General features: G+C 44.8%; 2 protein-coding genes across 6 annotated transcripts in view; one reads left to right on the plus strand and one right to left on the minus strand.

The window, feature by feature from the left end:
• The window catches only part of RRP1B (ribosomal RNA processing 1B), a 38,046-nt gene extending 31,123 nt beyond the window's left edge, over nucleotides 1–6,923 (minus strand). Inside the window, exons 1-2 of one of the 3 annotated variants that reach the window (XM_039541408.1) lie at nucleotides 6,661–6,923; nucleotides 2,243–2,594 (exon numbers count right to left, since the gene is read on the minus strand). In XM_039541408.1, coding sequence (XP_039397342.1) covers nucleotides 2,243–2,483 — 241 coding nt within the window. In that variant the 5' untranslated portion in view covers nucleotides 2,484–2,594; nucleotides 6,661–6,923. Of the gene's footprint in view, nucleotides 1–2,242; nucleotides 2,596–6,660 lie in introns of those variants that run through there. The other 2 variants (XM_039541413.1, XM_039541422.1) reach the window with 2 other exon arrangements.
• Nucleotides 6,924–7,074: 151 nt separating this feature from the next.
• Nucleotides 7,075–14,121, plus strand: part of LOC120406522 (heat shock transcription factor 2 binding protein) — a 50,887-nt gene continuing 43,840 nt past the window's right edge. The window contains exons 1-2 of one of the 3 annotated variants that reach the window (XM_039541434.1): nucleotides 7,075–7,216; nucleotides 10,296–10,446. In XM_039541434.1, coding sequence (XP_039397368.1) covers nucleotides 7,181–7,216; nucleotides 10,296–10,446 — 187 coding nt within the window. In that variant the 5' untranslated portion in view covers nucleotides 7,075–7,180. Of the gene's footprint in view, nucleotides 7,217–7,296; nucleotides 7,319–9,262; nucleotides 9,385–10,295; nucleotides 10,447–14,121 lie in introns of those variants that run through there. The other 2 variants (XM_039541442.1, XM_039541439.1) reach the window with 2 other exon arrangements.

Consider the following 14,121-nt stretch of genomic DNA (forward strand, 5'->3'; position numbering starts at 1 on the left):
CCTTCCATTCCCTTTTAAGCCCTTCAGTCACCCAATTACTGAGTGGTAAGGTTTAAAAAGAAAGTGTGAAAAAACCCTGAAGAATCCAAATTAAGAAACAAGGTGCTGATATTTATATAAGTATTTTGTAATTATATTAGCAAGAGCCCTGGTACTCTGCACACACTAAATTTCCATGCATACAATGGATTCGGTGTCTTGCATTTCAGGTTTCTGCAGAATTTAAGATTTAATTTAAAACAATAAAAAGGGTTTTAGCTCTTCCAGTTGCAATGAAATCCTTTCAAATGTGACCCAATGGAGTGTTAAATGCTCATCTGCATAGCCACCTTGTTAGGGGACATACCATGGTTGTCACCCCATATAGTGGGGGGAGGGATAGCTCAGTGGTTTGAGCATTGGCCTGCTAAACCCAGGGTTGTGAGTTCAATCCTTGAGGGGGCCACTTAGGGATCTGGGGCAAAAATTGGTCCTGCTAGTGAAGGCAGGGGGCTGGACTTGATGACCTTTCAAGGTCCCTTCCAGTTCTAGGAGATTGGTATATCTCCAATTATTACCTTTACCTAGTGTTTAATCTTGATGTGTATGCAGGCCCATAACCCTCTCCTTGGATTGTGGCGAAGTCCTGGACATAGTAAAAACATGCTTAGTCTCCACTAAGGGTATGTCTTCGCTACCCGCTGATCGATCCAGTGGGGATCGATTTATTGTGTCTAGTCTAGACGTGATAAATCGACCCCCAAGCGCTCTCCCATAGATTCCTGTACTCCAGCACTGCGAGAGTCGCAAGCAGAGTCGACGGGGGAGTGGCAGCAGTCGACTCACCGCGGTGAAGACACCACAGTAAGTCAATCTAAGTACGTTGATTTCAGCTACATTATTCACGTAATATGGCCTGGTATTGCTAACACTGATGGGACTGAATTCTGCCCCCACTAGCTATACCAAGACATTTTCTAACAAGTTTGGTACAGTCATATTGTAAATGGGTGCTCCCATGTACAATTGAAGTGTAGACCCTATTGAATTGTCAGGCAGAAAACATGTAATAGCTATGAATTACACCCATGCATCTCAGGGTAGGTCTATACTGCAATGGTACAGCTATGGAGCTGCACCTGTGCTGCTGTAGTGCCATAACGTAGATGCTTCTGACACGGAAGGAGTTTTTCTGTTGATGGAGTTAATCCATCTCTCCGCAAGGAAGTAGCCAAGTAGACAGAGGGATTATTTTGCTCACCTACCCGCATTTACACTGGGGATTAGGTCAGCATACCTACAGCACTCAGGACACAAAGTTTTTCAGAGCTGACATAGCTAGGTCGATCTAATTTTTAAGAGATTAGGCCTCAATCTGTTGTCAACTCTAAAGCACGTTGTCACTTAATGTTTCCTCAGTCATCCAAATACGGTGCTTCATTTGCAAGCTCAAATGCTTGTATCCATCTGGCAACCATAACTGGGTTACATGCAGTTTCAAAACAAATTCAATGAGCAAGCTTAAAAAATTCATTCTGATTCTAGGGATATTCTGTGTTCAAAATGGGGAGTCTCTCTGAAACCTGTAATATTTCTAAAGCCACAAGAAATGTAAGTGCACCCACTGTACATATGGTCCATTGAGGAAATTTAATTGTCCATGTTATAGTACTTGAAGTCTCTGTGCTCTTAAGAGCTGCTAATCATCCCCTCCATATCTGTAGAACTATATTTCAGGAAAAATGCTTCCTGTGGTAAAAGTCAATTAAAATAATATAAAATAAGGACATTGGGCATACTAATCCTCCTTAGAAAAGATGGGAGAGTACAAGACATCCCACTCCCGTCTGAACTGCAGCATCGCTTACTCTCTACTAATTTGGCCCTGTTGTACCACACACCACGTGCCAACCCATCTCCATTCTCAGAGGCTCCCAACAACTCCACGTGCCTCTCACACATTCTGTGACTCCACTTCCTTTTCCTAACCCCACTGGCCCTCAGCAGTCTGCTGCCAATCCCATATGCCTGCCCTACTACCCTCGTTCAGTAATGTCGATGCCTCTCATCGCACCATGTGCTTGCCTCAGCCGCTCCGACCCTTACCCCAGTCATGTGCGTCTCCAACGTTCACCGCGTCTCCGCAAAGTTGCCACTGCCCCCACTACTCGTCTCCCCTACCCACCCTGGGGCTGCCTGCCCCAGCACCACGTGCCTGTCCCACCACCGCCGCCCAGCACCACGCGCCTCTCCCAGTCTTTACCCGCCGGGCTCTGGGTCCTGAGGCTGATGTAGCCGCGCAGCTTCTTCACCGCCCGGTCCCGGCTCCGCTTCTCGTTGGCGGCCAATCTCTGCGCGAACTGGATCTCGGGCGGCTGCACGGCGGCGGCAGCAGCGGCAGGCGCCATGGTCCCTGCTCCACCATCCCCCCTCGCTCCCCCTCCCTCTGCTGGGTAGAAGGCGTCCCTCCCGCCGGGCCGCTGGAACCGGCTGACGCGTTCCATCGAACGCCCGCTGATTGCGTCACAATCGCTCTCTGTCGCAAAAGTTCTAGGTCTCTCCGGGGAGGGTTCTGCTCTTAAAGGGCTAGTAGTCACTTGGCAAGGTGCTTCTTCCTGCTGGGAAAATGTGCCGGTTGCAGTTTGTGCCACTACACAATACGTACATTTTAACGATCCCCTCCAAATGGCTTCTGTAGAAGCGGTGCCCAAAGTCCCCTCGCACTTTTGCTGGACACAGATGCTTTTCAGAATATAAAGCACCATCTCGTCCCCGCGGCCACTGGGCACTGTGTTGCTTGAAACTCTAGATTAGTAGATAGGGTGACCAGATGTCCCGATTTTATAGGGACAGTCCTGATTTTTGGGTCTTTTTCTTATATAGGCTCCTATTACCCCTACCCCTGTCCTGATTTTTCAAATTTGCTGTCTGGTCACCCTATCAGGAGAAACAGCTTCAGGGATTAGTAAACATGGACTGAAAAATCCAGGCAAACAAACCCCACATGTGAAAAGTGAATGAGTTTAAGTTTTTGACAGAAATCTGAAAGCCCCTCTTTAACAAAAAGCATTCCCCTACAATTCTAATGTTTATTTTAAACATACTAGTCATCTCTTTGCTTTGTATCAACAGCTTTGACCAGCACTGTCAACTCCCATTAAGGTACACAAGTATTATTATTTCCATTTTACAAATGGGAATGTGAGGCAGCAAACAACATAGGTCATTGCTACAAATGGATCTATACAGGTGAGTCATGCCTTCCTGTCTCCCAACTATTGGAACGGGCATCACCCACACAGAATAATTTTCAAGGTCAGGAGGGCCTTGAATTACACAAAGTCAAGTAAGAAGTCTGTGGTAGGAACTCAAGCTGAATTTAGATCCCCTGAACACCAGTGCAGTGCCTTAACCACAAGACCGTGCTTTCTACTTTGCAACTACATGGTGTTTTTTAACTTCAAAATGTTATATGGAAAACAGAGTCTGTATATGCAGTTACAATGCCAAATCAAGGAGAGACTGTCTGGATCTGTTCTTCTATTCTCATAAAATACTGCAATATATTATCAGTTCACAGAATCCAAAACGCCCAGGCCCAATGGGAGTTGGGCACCTAAATACCTCTGAGGATCTGGACCAGAGTTCATAATTTGTTACAATGGAGACTTTTGCCTGCAAAAACAGAGACGGGACACTTGACATGCTAATTTTTCTACATTCTTTCAACAGCACATACCTGGTTTAGGACCAGACTTCAAAGAGAAACTGCTGAGCTTCAGTTCACCTGCAAATTTGACACCATCAGCTCAGGATTAAACAATATACAAAAACCTGTAGGAGAACACTTCAACCTCCCTGGCCACACAATAGCAGATCTTAAGGTGGCCATCCTGCAGCAAAAAAACTTTAGGACCAGACTTCAAAGAGAAACTGCTGAGCTTCAGTTCATCTGCAAATTTGACACGATCAGCTCAAGATTAAACAAAGACTGTGAATGGCTTGCCAGCTACAGAACCAGTTTCTCCTCCCTTGGTTTTCACACCTCAACTGCTAGAACAGGGCCTCATCCTCCCTGATTGATCTAACCTCGTTATCTCTAGCTTGCTTCTTGCTTGCTTATATATACCTGCCCCTGGAAATTTCCACTACTTGCATCCGACGAAGTGGGTATTCACCCACGAAAGCTCATGCTGCAAAACGTCTGTTAGTCTATAAGGTGCCACAAGATTCTTTGCTGCTTTTACAGAACCAGACTAACACGGCTACCCCTCTGATAATCAATTTTAAATTCACACTTCTGTTTGAAACTGTTTATATATACTATAGTTACAAGTAATATCTAAGATTACTAGAAATGACAAGAGGAATAAACATTTTTTTTTCAGCTTGCTTACTTTGTGCATTTGACAACACTTAAGGCTCCATTCTACAAGCTGTTCCACAGGGTCAGATCCCTGTGCCCATGTGGTTCCCATAGAGACTAGTGGAACTCCATGCAGACACAAGAGGCCAGCTATGTAAAATGCAAAGAGGATGAAAGCCTTGTTTCCCTGTTGTCTGTGTAAATTTTTCACAAACAACAGGAAAGAGAAAAGTGTTGTAATTATATTTTTAAAAGGTGTAATGGTGATCTGGGGAATTACAGACCAGTAAGACTTACATCTATACCTGGAAAATTATTTGAAACAATGATTTAAAAAAAAAACCACCTGGAAGGTCATGGTATGATGATAGGGTCTAACCAGCATGGTTTCTACACAGGAAAGTAATGTCTCACTAATCTCTTACAGGTCTTTGAACACGTCAGTAAAGCAGTGGATAAAAGAGAACCAGATGACAATTTATTTAGATGTCCAAACAGGTCTTTGACAAAGTCACACACAAAAGACTATAAGAAGCTAATGAGTCACGGGATAAGAGGCAAAGCATTGTAATGGATCAAAAATTGGCTAGGAGAAAGTAAGCAAAGAGTAGGATTAGTTGGTTTTCCTTAGCGTAAAAAGTTAACAGGGTGCCTCAAAATTCCAGAGTAGGCCCTTTAGTATTAAACAATGGTCTGGAAATAGTGGTGAGAAGTGAGATGTAAAAGTTGCAATGACAAAGTTATTTAGGTTAGTCAGGAACAGAGAGGACTGTGATGAACTTCAGAGAGACATCAACAAGCTAGGCAAATAGGTAACAAAATAGTGAATAAAATTCAGTATTGATAAATGCAAGTAATATATACTGAAGGGAAAATTTGTTTTATACATTGTATAGAGTCTAGATTAACTCTCTCAACCCAGGACAGGGACCTGGGAATCACTACGAATAGCGTGATGAAGCCCTTGGCTCAACGTGCTGCAACATTTAAAAAAAAAAAAATGTTAGACTGCATAAGGAATGGGATAGTGACTAACAGATTATAATGCCTTCATAGCAATCAAAGTAGTGTGATCTCATCTAGAGTATTGTATGCAGTATTAGTTACCCCATCTCAGAAAGGATATTGTAGAACTAGAGGGGTGTTCAGAAAATGATGAGGAGAATAACTGGAGACATGGAAAAATTCTCATGTGAAGAGAGATTTAAAAGATTGAGATTTTTTATTTTAAAAAAAGGAGACAAGAGGGGACATAATAAAAGTATATAAAATAGAGAAGCTAAACAAGGCCCAAGACAACAAGGAGTTCGGTGGCACCTTCAAGACTAACAGATTTATTTGGGCATAAACTTTCATGGGTAAAAAACCCACTTCTTTGTTGCATCTGAAGAAGTGGGTGTTTTACCCACAAAAGCTGATGCCCAAATAAATCTGTTAGTCTTTAAGATGCCACTGAACACCTTGTTCTTAAGTACAAAGGAACATCCAATTAAGTTTAGAAGTGGGAAATTCAAAAAAACTATAAAGGGAAATACTTTCCCACGGAGTATATAATTAGGCTCTGGATCTCATTGCTACAGGGTCTTTGAGGCCAAGAACTTAGTAAAATTAAAAAAGAGAGATTGATGGACAATTATATCAAGAATATGGTAAGCATTTTGAAAATAATATTAAAGTTGATGTTTCAAGGCTTAAACCAATTTTTTAGCTACTAGAGACTAGGATGAGCACTAACGTGGGACAGGGCAGTTTATCCCACATCTGCCTACTGCAAGTGCTCTTACATTTTGCTCTGAAGCATCTTGTGCTGTCCAGTGTCAGAGACAATACTGGACTAGTAGGCCCAGAGACCTGATTCAGTATGGCACTGGCACTCCCTGTTACCACTACAAAATTGATTTTCCCTCCGTTGGTATTCTACTGTTGAGAATAGCCCACTTCCACTTAATTGAATGGTCTTGTTAGCACTGGCCCCTCACTTGGTAAGGCAACTCCCATCTTTTCATGGAGATGGGGGGGGGGGGGGAAGAGAGAGAGAGAGAGAGAGAGAGAGAGAGTGTGTGCACGCGCTGTATTTTGCTCTCCATGCATCTGATGAAGTGGGTTTTAGCCCATGAAAGCTTATGCCCAAATAAATTTGTTGGTCTCTAAGGTGCCCCAAAGACTCCTCGTTGTTTTTACTGATACAGAATAACATAGCTACCACTCTGAAACTGGACATCAAACAGCTGCACTTTGCAGAAAATCCAAGTTGCCTGATTCCATTCCTCTTCCTATTGACTTTACTTATTGTTAATAGCTAAACTCCCACTTGCCTGTTTGTTCCTTTGGTGCTGAAACCTCCATAGGCATCAGTAGCCACCTAAAAACCATAAAACAGCCCCCAGCACCAGTCATCCCTATCTACACAGTGGCAGTGCCCTTGCCCAGCCCAAGCACAACGGGCACTAGCATTAGCAATAGGGCAGGTCCTTATACCAACCCCCCGCAAACGCTCCCCCTTGATTGGCCAGCGTTGCCCACCGTCTGCTCCCCAAACACGCGCTCGCCCCCCTCTACCGAGCTCGCCCAGGCACGAATGGGGGCGCCCACGCGCAGCTCAGCTACGGGGTGCCCCGCCCCTCAACAGCGAAGAGGCGGCCCCCTCCCCCAGCCGGCCCAGCGGCCGCGGCGCCCGCGCTTCCAACCAAGCCCAGAACCCGCTAGGCTCCGCCCATCGCCTACGTCAGTCTGGGAGGCGGGGCGGTCAGGAGAGTCACGTGGCGCGGAGCCGCGTGGCTGGTGGCGGCGCTGCCGAGTTCCTCGCGCCGCGCGGCAGAGAGCGAGGCCGGCGCTATGAAGCGGAGCGCGCGCCCCGCAGGGGATGGGCAGGTAGAGCGGGCGGCGCCACCCGCCGCGCAAACCCCGGGGAGGGGCAGCGCGGGGCCCGGCCTCGGCCTCCCGCCCACATGGGGGGGGGCGTCGTGTCCCCAGGTGTGTGGGGGGGGGGGGCAGCAGCAGCGCCCTGACCCAGGCGGTGCGGGGAGGGCCAGGGGCGCTGAGAGAAACGCTGGATAAACAGTCTGCCCCGGGGAGCGGTGGCCTTACTGCCTAGGGGTGGAGGTGGCTTTAAAGTGTGGCGAGAAATGTTGCAGGGTGGTTCTTGCACATGGGATTTGATCTTACCCAGACCTGAAGAAGCGCTGTAAGCTCGAAAGCGTCTCTCTTGCCAAAAGAAGTTGGTCCATTAAAAGATATTACCTCACCCTCCTTGTGTCTCTAGTTACTTATGAAGCAGCCATTGCCACATAGCATCTGGGCACCGCATGGTACCTTCGTGCGTTAGAGCAATAGTAACCACGTTTTACAGCTGGGGAACTGAGACACACAGTTAAGTGGTCTGCCCACTATTGCACAGGGAAGTTTGTGGCAGTGTCAGGAATTGATCCCAACAGGTCTTCTGCGTCTACTGTGGGGCCTTAATCACAACACCATCCTTCTTTCCTTGGCAAAATAGTCTGTATCTTGTTACCTTCTTTTAAAAAAAAAATATTCCAACATGTGGGAGGTTTGAAAATACTTCTGAGTGGAGGGAAGAAAATTAAACTTGGCTGTTGTAACTGTCATGTTGTATGAGATGAACTATATTTACTGAGAGAACCGTAAATTAGAATTTTCTCAATTTAACATCTCAGTCCAAATGTTCCGATAACAGGCTTTTTTAAATTTAGTGTTCAATATGAATATATCCATCTTTGATGCCAATTCCAAATTGCTTTCCATTTTTCTTAAAACTACTGATTTGCTGTTTCATCCTTTGTTTGATCACTTATCTACCCAGTCCACTGGTTGGTCACACTGTTCATCTAAAGTCTTGCTGCCCCATTTATCTTCCCAACCCTCTGAGTCCCTTGAGATTTAATTCATTTTAATATTATTTATTATTTGTAATATGGTAGCACTTAGAGACCCCAATGTTGTTGCAGGGCACTGTACAAACATGATAAAGAGATGCTCTCTGCCCTGAAAAGCTTACAGTCTATGGTTACATAGTAACTTTCACACTATGTAAAAAATATTACTTTAATATTTTTATTTTCACTCTCTTGCCTGAACCAGAACAACTGCGATTTTGTTAAATGTAAGACAGCACAGGTGTGTTTTTGAAGTGGGGGTGGTGGTTGGGGGGAACTGCAAAAGAAACAAAATGAGAAGTAAAAATGAAGGGAAGCATAGAAAAAGAAGAGAAAGAGGAGGAAGCGAGCAACCAAGAAGGGAGAGGGAAATAATAGAAAAAGGTGTGGGAGAAATACAAATACCATAGGTGTTGTCCTGATAGTTTAGTGGCAATGCATACTTGGAATGACCCTCACTCCCTCATCCAGCTGGCGATGGGAATGTTGCAGAGGCAGCTTAGCACTATAGGGAAAAGGCTGCATGTATAGTTCTTTAGCAACCCCTTGTGGCTGACTGAAGGAAGTTTGTATGCAGTGTTGTAGTCATGCTGGTCCCAGGATATTAGAGACAAGGTGGGTGAGGTAATATCTTTTATCTGTTGGTGAGAGAGAAACGTTTTTGAGCTTAAACAGAGCTCTTCAGAAGGAAGTTTGACAGGTTTGAGGGGGAACTGTTTTCATTAGAGGTTACTTGCCAGCCTGGTAGTTGCTGGTTTATTTTAAACATTAACTGACCAGTGTGGGCACGCAGCTGTTAGGGCAGGTGGATTTGCAAGGCATGAGGTGATAATCAGTTGCCTATCTATTTGCAAATTTTTCAGGGTTACTATCTGAACATCTCTGACTAGTTTTGGAGGGGTTTTAATAGTGTACACATCAAATAAAGATTGGGGAATTTCAACATATTTCTAGTTTTGTGTCCTTTTTGGTAGGTGAGGTAGTCCCCATAATGCAAGGTTCTTGGAGAGGGAGAAGGGGGGAAATTAAGGTTCCTGGAAGGATGTTCCCTCCTGTCTCCCCTAAAAGGAGCAGAATTTAAATAAAAAGGGGAAATAAGAGGGGAGAGAGAAACAACAAGAGAGACTTGTGGAAATGGACAGGATTGTAAGTAAAAAATTAGACACATATAATACAAAGTGATCAGAGTAGAAGAGAGTAAGAAATATGTTGCTTCATTTTAGGGAGAAAAAAATTGTGGGTTTTTTAAGCACCCAGAGTAGTTGTTGGATGTAACATAAATATTATAATTGGATTGGTGGTTGAAATAGCAAAATATCACTCAGAAATTTTGCAATCCTGCCTTTCGAAAGGATGTTGGAGAACCGATATTCCAAACAAAGAAAACTGAATCTCTTAGTGATAACTCTTGAATGTACAGCAGAGGTTTCAAGACAGTGCAATGTGCACCTTCACCTCTGAGATTAGAGTTGAGTCTGCAGTTTATTTTGGAATTGAGATTTTTTTTTTTAAATCACAGGTTTTTTTTAAACCAGAGCTAATTTTCTCAGGCTGCAGAGTAGAAATGGATGCTATAGTAATAGTTAGGTACAAGAAGAGGAATTACATGACTCTTACTCGTCGTAACTCAGAATTTAATTGCTTCTGTGTGTTTTTGGTTCATCATGAATGTTAATTTAATTTTTTTTTAATATTTAATTGATCTTTTCTGGTGAATAGAAATATTTCCAGTAGAAGAACTGTTATAGCAACATGGCTGGGGGGTGATTCAGAAAACTTTTGAGTTCATTTAAAACGATGAAAGGTACAGCATAAGCCTTAGGACATTCTAAAGACAGTAGTTCAGCATGTGTATGACACTTACTATTTTCAAAGTCCCATGCTTTAAAAGACCACTAGATAACATTTCCTTTCAAAATAAAATTCTATACTTCTGATCTGAACAGATATTGAACGCAGGGAGATGCATTTGTGGGAGTGAAGGATGTGTAACTAGAATACAAATGAGAGAATATTGTGGAGTAACAAAGATATCTGTGGTCTGTTCCATGTTTCAGAAGGCTGAGACCAAAGAGGAATTTGTTAAAGTCAGAAAGAGAGATTTGGAGAGACTGACAACTGAAGTGATGCAGTTACGAGACTTCCTACCTAGAATACTGAATGGAGATGTCTTGGAGAGCTTCCAGAAATTGGATGTTATTGAAACAAGTGAGTTGCACCACATTAGCAGCAATCATAAATACTTCACACACTGTTTAGAACAAACAGCCCAGTTTGTACAAATGGCTATAGATTTTTGTTGACACATTCTGCTTAAATATTTTGTTAAAGGATAACCCTGGTGTTTTTCACAATTTCAGAATTAACTAGACATATGTCAATCAATTACATTTTTTTTAAAAATTTAAATTAGTTAACTGAAGACAAAACCTTTATTGACTCACGCACGCTACCATTTTCCTATCAAAAGACAGAAAGGAAGAGAGATTGGGACAGGAAGAAACTCATTCTGCACTGAAAACCATGAGAGAAGTGCAACAGCAGATGAGGCTCCAAAGAAATTCGACCTTTTTGAACTTAAGGCATATCTATCTGCTTCCCTTCAACTTTATATCACAAACTCGTCATCTTTTTTTTCTGCAAAATACAGGTTTTTTGAGATGGCAGATGGTAACCCCTTTCCTATCCAAGCTCCAACAGCTGTGGAGAAGAACTGAGGGAGACCATCAAAGAGGGTCAAATAGTAGTAAAGATGGTGCTGCCAGTGGCTGTTGATGCATCGTACATGGTTGCCAGATCCATGGTCATGGCCAGTACACCTTGTAGTGGGGTGGTTACCCCGCTCCTGCCCTGAAGGGCTTAAAGCAGCCTGGCAGAGGGCTGTGGCAGAGCAATCAGGGCCCAGCTGGCCCTTCTAAGAGGGCAGTGGTCCAGAAGCAGGGGGGAGTCTCTCTCTGTCTCTAGAGAAGGATGAGCCTGGCTGCTTAGGAGCTCACAGGGTACCTAGAGTAGAGCAGGGCTGGGGGAAGGCCAGAGGAGTGGGGGAGCTCTGGCCTGGAAACCCCCCAGGCTGCAGGCCTTATTAAAGGCCCAGAAGGGTACTGGGGTTGCAGAGGGCAGCCCAAGAACAGGCAGAGGCAGCAGGTCTAACCCCTCCTTGCCAGTGATGAGTGGCTTTTACACTGCAGTCTGCCCCAGTGAGTCGGGGCTAGATGGTGACTGGCAGTAGCCCACGACTGAGGCAAGGTGGGTTTAGAGTGTTGGGGGGTCCCCCTGGGTGGGGAGACCCTGAGACTGCAGGGGTATTGCCAGGGGGCAGCACCCCAAACACAAGGGGCACCGGGTCCTGGGAGGGACACGAGGGCCAGTGGCAGTGGGACACCGGCCTGCTGAGGGCGCTCCAAGGCTGGGAGAGCTAATTCCCTGGACAACCATCAGGAGGCGCTGCAGGGGTGAGTCACGTATCGTTACAAACCTACATGCCTCTTGGTTGCAGACATCCGGTATTCCAAAAGAAGTACAAACTTCTATAAAAGACTTGTCTTTCAAGGAGACTTCAGTAACCAGATGGATGAAGTGCTCCATTCCTTCAAAGATTCAAGAGCTCTGCTGAGGTCAGTAGTAAACTGTTCTCCAGTACCATACTATAAGCTGTTCCAATACCAGCCCCTACACGACAAAGAATGCTATTCTACCTCCATAACTGCCAAGCAGAATAACCATCTAGGAAACAGCTTGTTATTCCAGAAGAGACCCGTCATCTTCCATTGTGCACCCAAATCCCTTTCAGAGGCAGCAGGTTTGATGGGAGTGTTGGGAGCCTCATCAAGAGCAATCTGGAGTTGATCATCAGAAGATGCTTTACTCCCTTCCTGGGGGTGTGACCAGAGATCACTGCTGACAAATGGGTGTTAAACATCATTGCCCACTGCTACCCCATCCTCTTTCATTTTTTGCACCTTACCTACCACCTTCTACTGTCCCTCTTCAGGGACCCTTCTTGCGAGTGCCTGTTACAGAAAGAAGTGGCCTCTCAGAAGCCACAGAGAAGGTGCTGCAAGAGTACAGGGGTAGAGGCATGTGCTTTTAATTCTTCCTTATTATGAAAATGAAAATGGGGTCTTCGTCCTATCCTACACCTGAGGAGACCAAACAAATACGTTCACTGCCTCAGATTCAGGATTTTTCATCTCTTCAGGTTCAAGATCGGTTTGTGGCTCTCAACTCACAGGACAGACTTCCACATAGCCACCATCCACCTGGCCCACAGGAAGTACCTGAGATTTACAGTGGGGCCTACTCACTAACAGTACAAAGTATTGTTATTCCGGCTCTTCACATCATCAAGAGACTTCACAAATGCCTAACTGTGGTAATGGCAGCAGTGCACCTGAGAAAGAGGGTCATCCATATCTATCCATGGCCAGATGATGAGTTAATTGGAGGCAGCTCACAACAAGAGACATTGACAAGTTTCAGTTATAGCCTCTGTCCATTTTCCCAGCTGTACTTCCGGGAAATGTCCCTGTGGCCCACTACCTCCCGCAGCTCCCATTGGCCGGGAACGGCAAACCACAGCCATTGGGAACTGTGGTGGTCTGTGCCTGCAGACAGTCAACGTCAGCAAAATGTCTCACAGTCCGCAATCAGATTACCCTGATGGGCTGCATATGGCCTGCGGGCCGCAGATTGCCCACCTACTAGCCAGAGAATTTATGTCAGTGTGGGACCTCAGTGTTATTCTCTTAAAACTTATGGGGCGCACCCCTGGCTTTTGAGCCTGTCTCCTACTGTACTCCATCCACCATCTCTCAAAACAATCTTTTTTGGTGGCCATCAGCCAGCAGAGTGAGTGAGCTTCAGGCACACATGACTGAACCCCCATACACATTGTTTCACACAGACAATGTGATACTGTGACCTTATGAAGATTCATACCCAAAATGGTTTCTGAGTTCCAGTGTAGTCAATCCATTAACTTACCTGTGTTCTTCCCAAAACAACACTCAAGACAAAGGGAGAAGAAACTACACAGTCTGGATGTATCCAGAGCTCTTTGAAATTATATTGACAGGAATACATTTTTCAAAATGTCCTCTGATCAGTTTTGGCTACAGCTGGTTGTTTTATCAAAAAGTTTGTCAAACTGGATAACACAAAGTATCTTGACATGTTACCATTTGGCTGGTGTACCTCCCCCACCAAATATTAAGGCTCATTCCATCAGAACTCAAACAACATCTTCTGCAATTGCCTTATATTTGTCAAGCATTATTCCAAATTTGGGAGAGCAGTACTCCAATTTTGATTTGACTGACACAGCTGTTACTCCTCATTCATACCATCTGGAGAAGATACTGTTTGCGAGTCACGTACAGTAGGATCCACGCTGGCACATACTTGAAGAAGAAAGAATAGATATTTACCCTACAGTAACTGTGGTTTCTTGCGATGATGCCATGACCTGCCTCCTTCCCTGCTTGTCAGAGTCCTCAGCAGCACACGCTTTGAGTTGCGAGGGAAGATTGCGCACCATCTGCCCTTTATGTCTTTGTGCAGGAGCATAAGGAGGCACAAGGTGCATGTGTAGCCCTGACAGTCACTGCTGTTCAGAAAACATTCTGACCTTGTGCGCAGGAGGGGCATGTGCACTTACAATAGGATCCACACTGACTGCAGCATTTCAAAGAATCACAGTTACTGTAGGGTAAGTAAATAATTCTTTCTTTGTGTGGCAGTAAATAGAGCCACTTTAAGAACATAAGAACGGCCATACTGGTCAGACCGAAGGTCCATCTAGCCCAGTATCCTGTCTTTCGACAGTGGCCAATGCCGGGTGCCCCAGAGGGAATGAACAGAACAGATAATCATCAAGTGATCCAT

This window comes from Mauremys reevesii, linkage group 1 (genome assembly GCF_016161935.1).
Source record: "Mauremys reevesii isolate NIE-2019 linkage group 1, ASM1616193v1, whole genome shotgun sequence".
Taxonomy (NCBI): domain Eukaryota; kingdom Metazoa; phylum Chordata; order Testudines; family Geoemydidae; genus Mauremys; species Mauremys reevesii.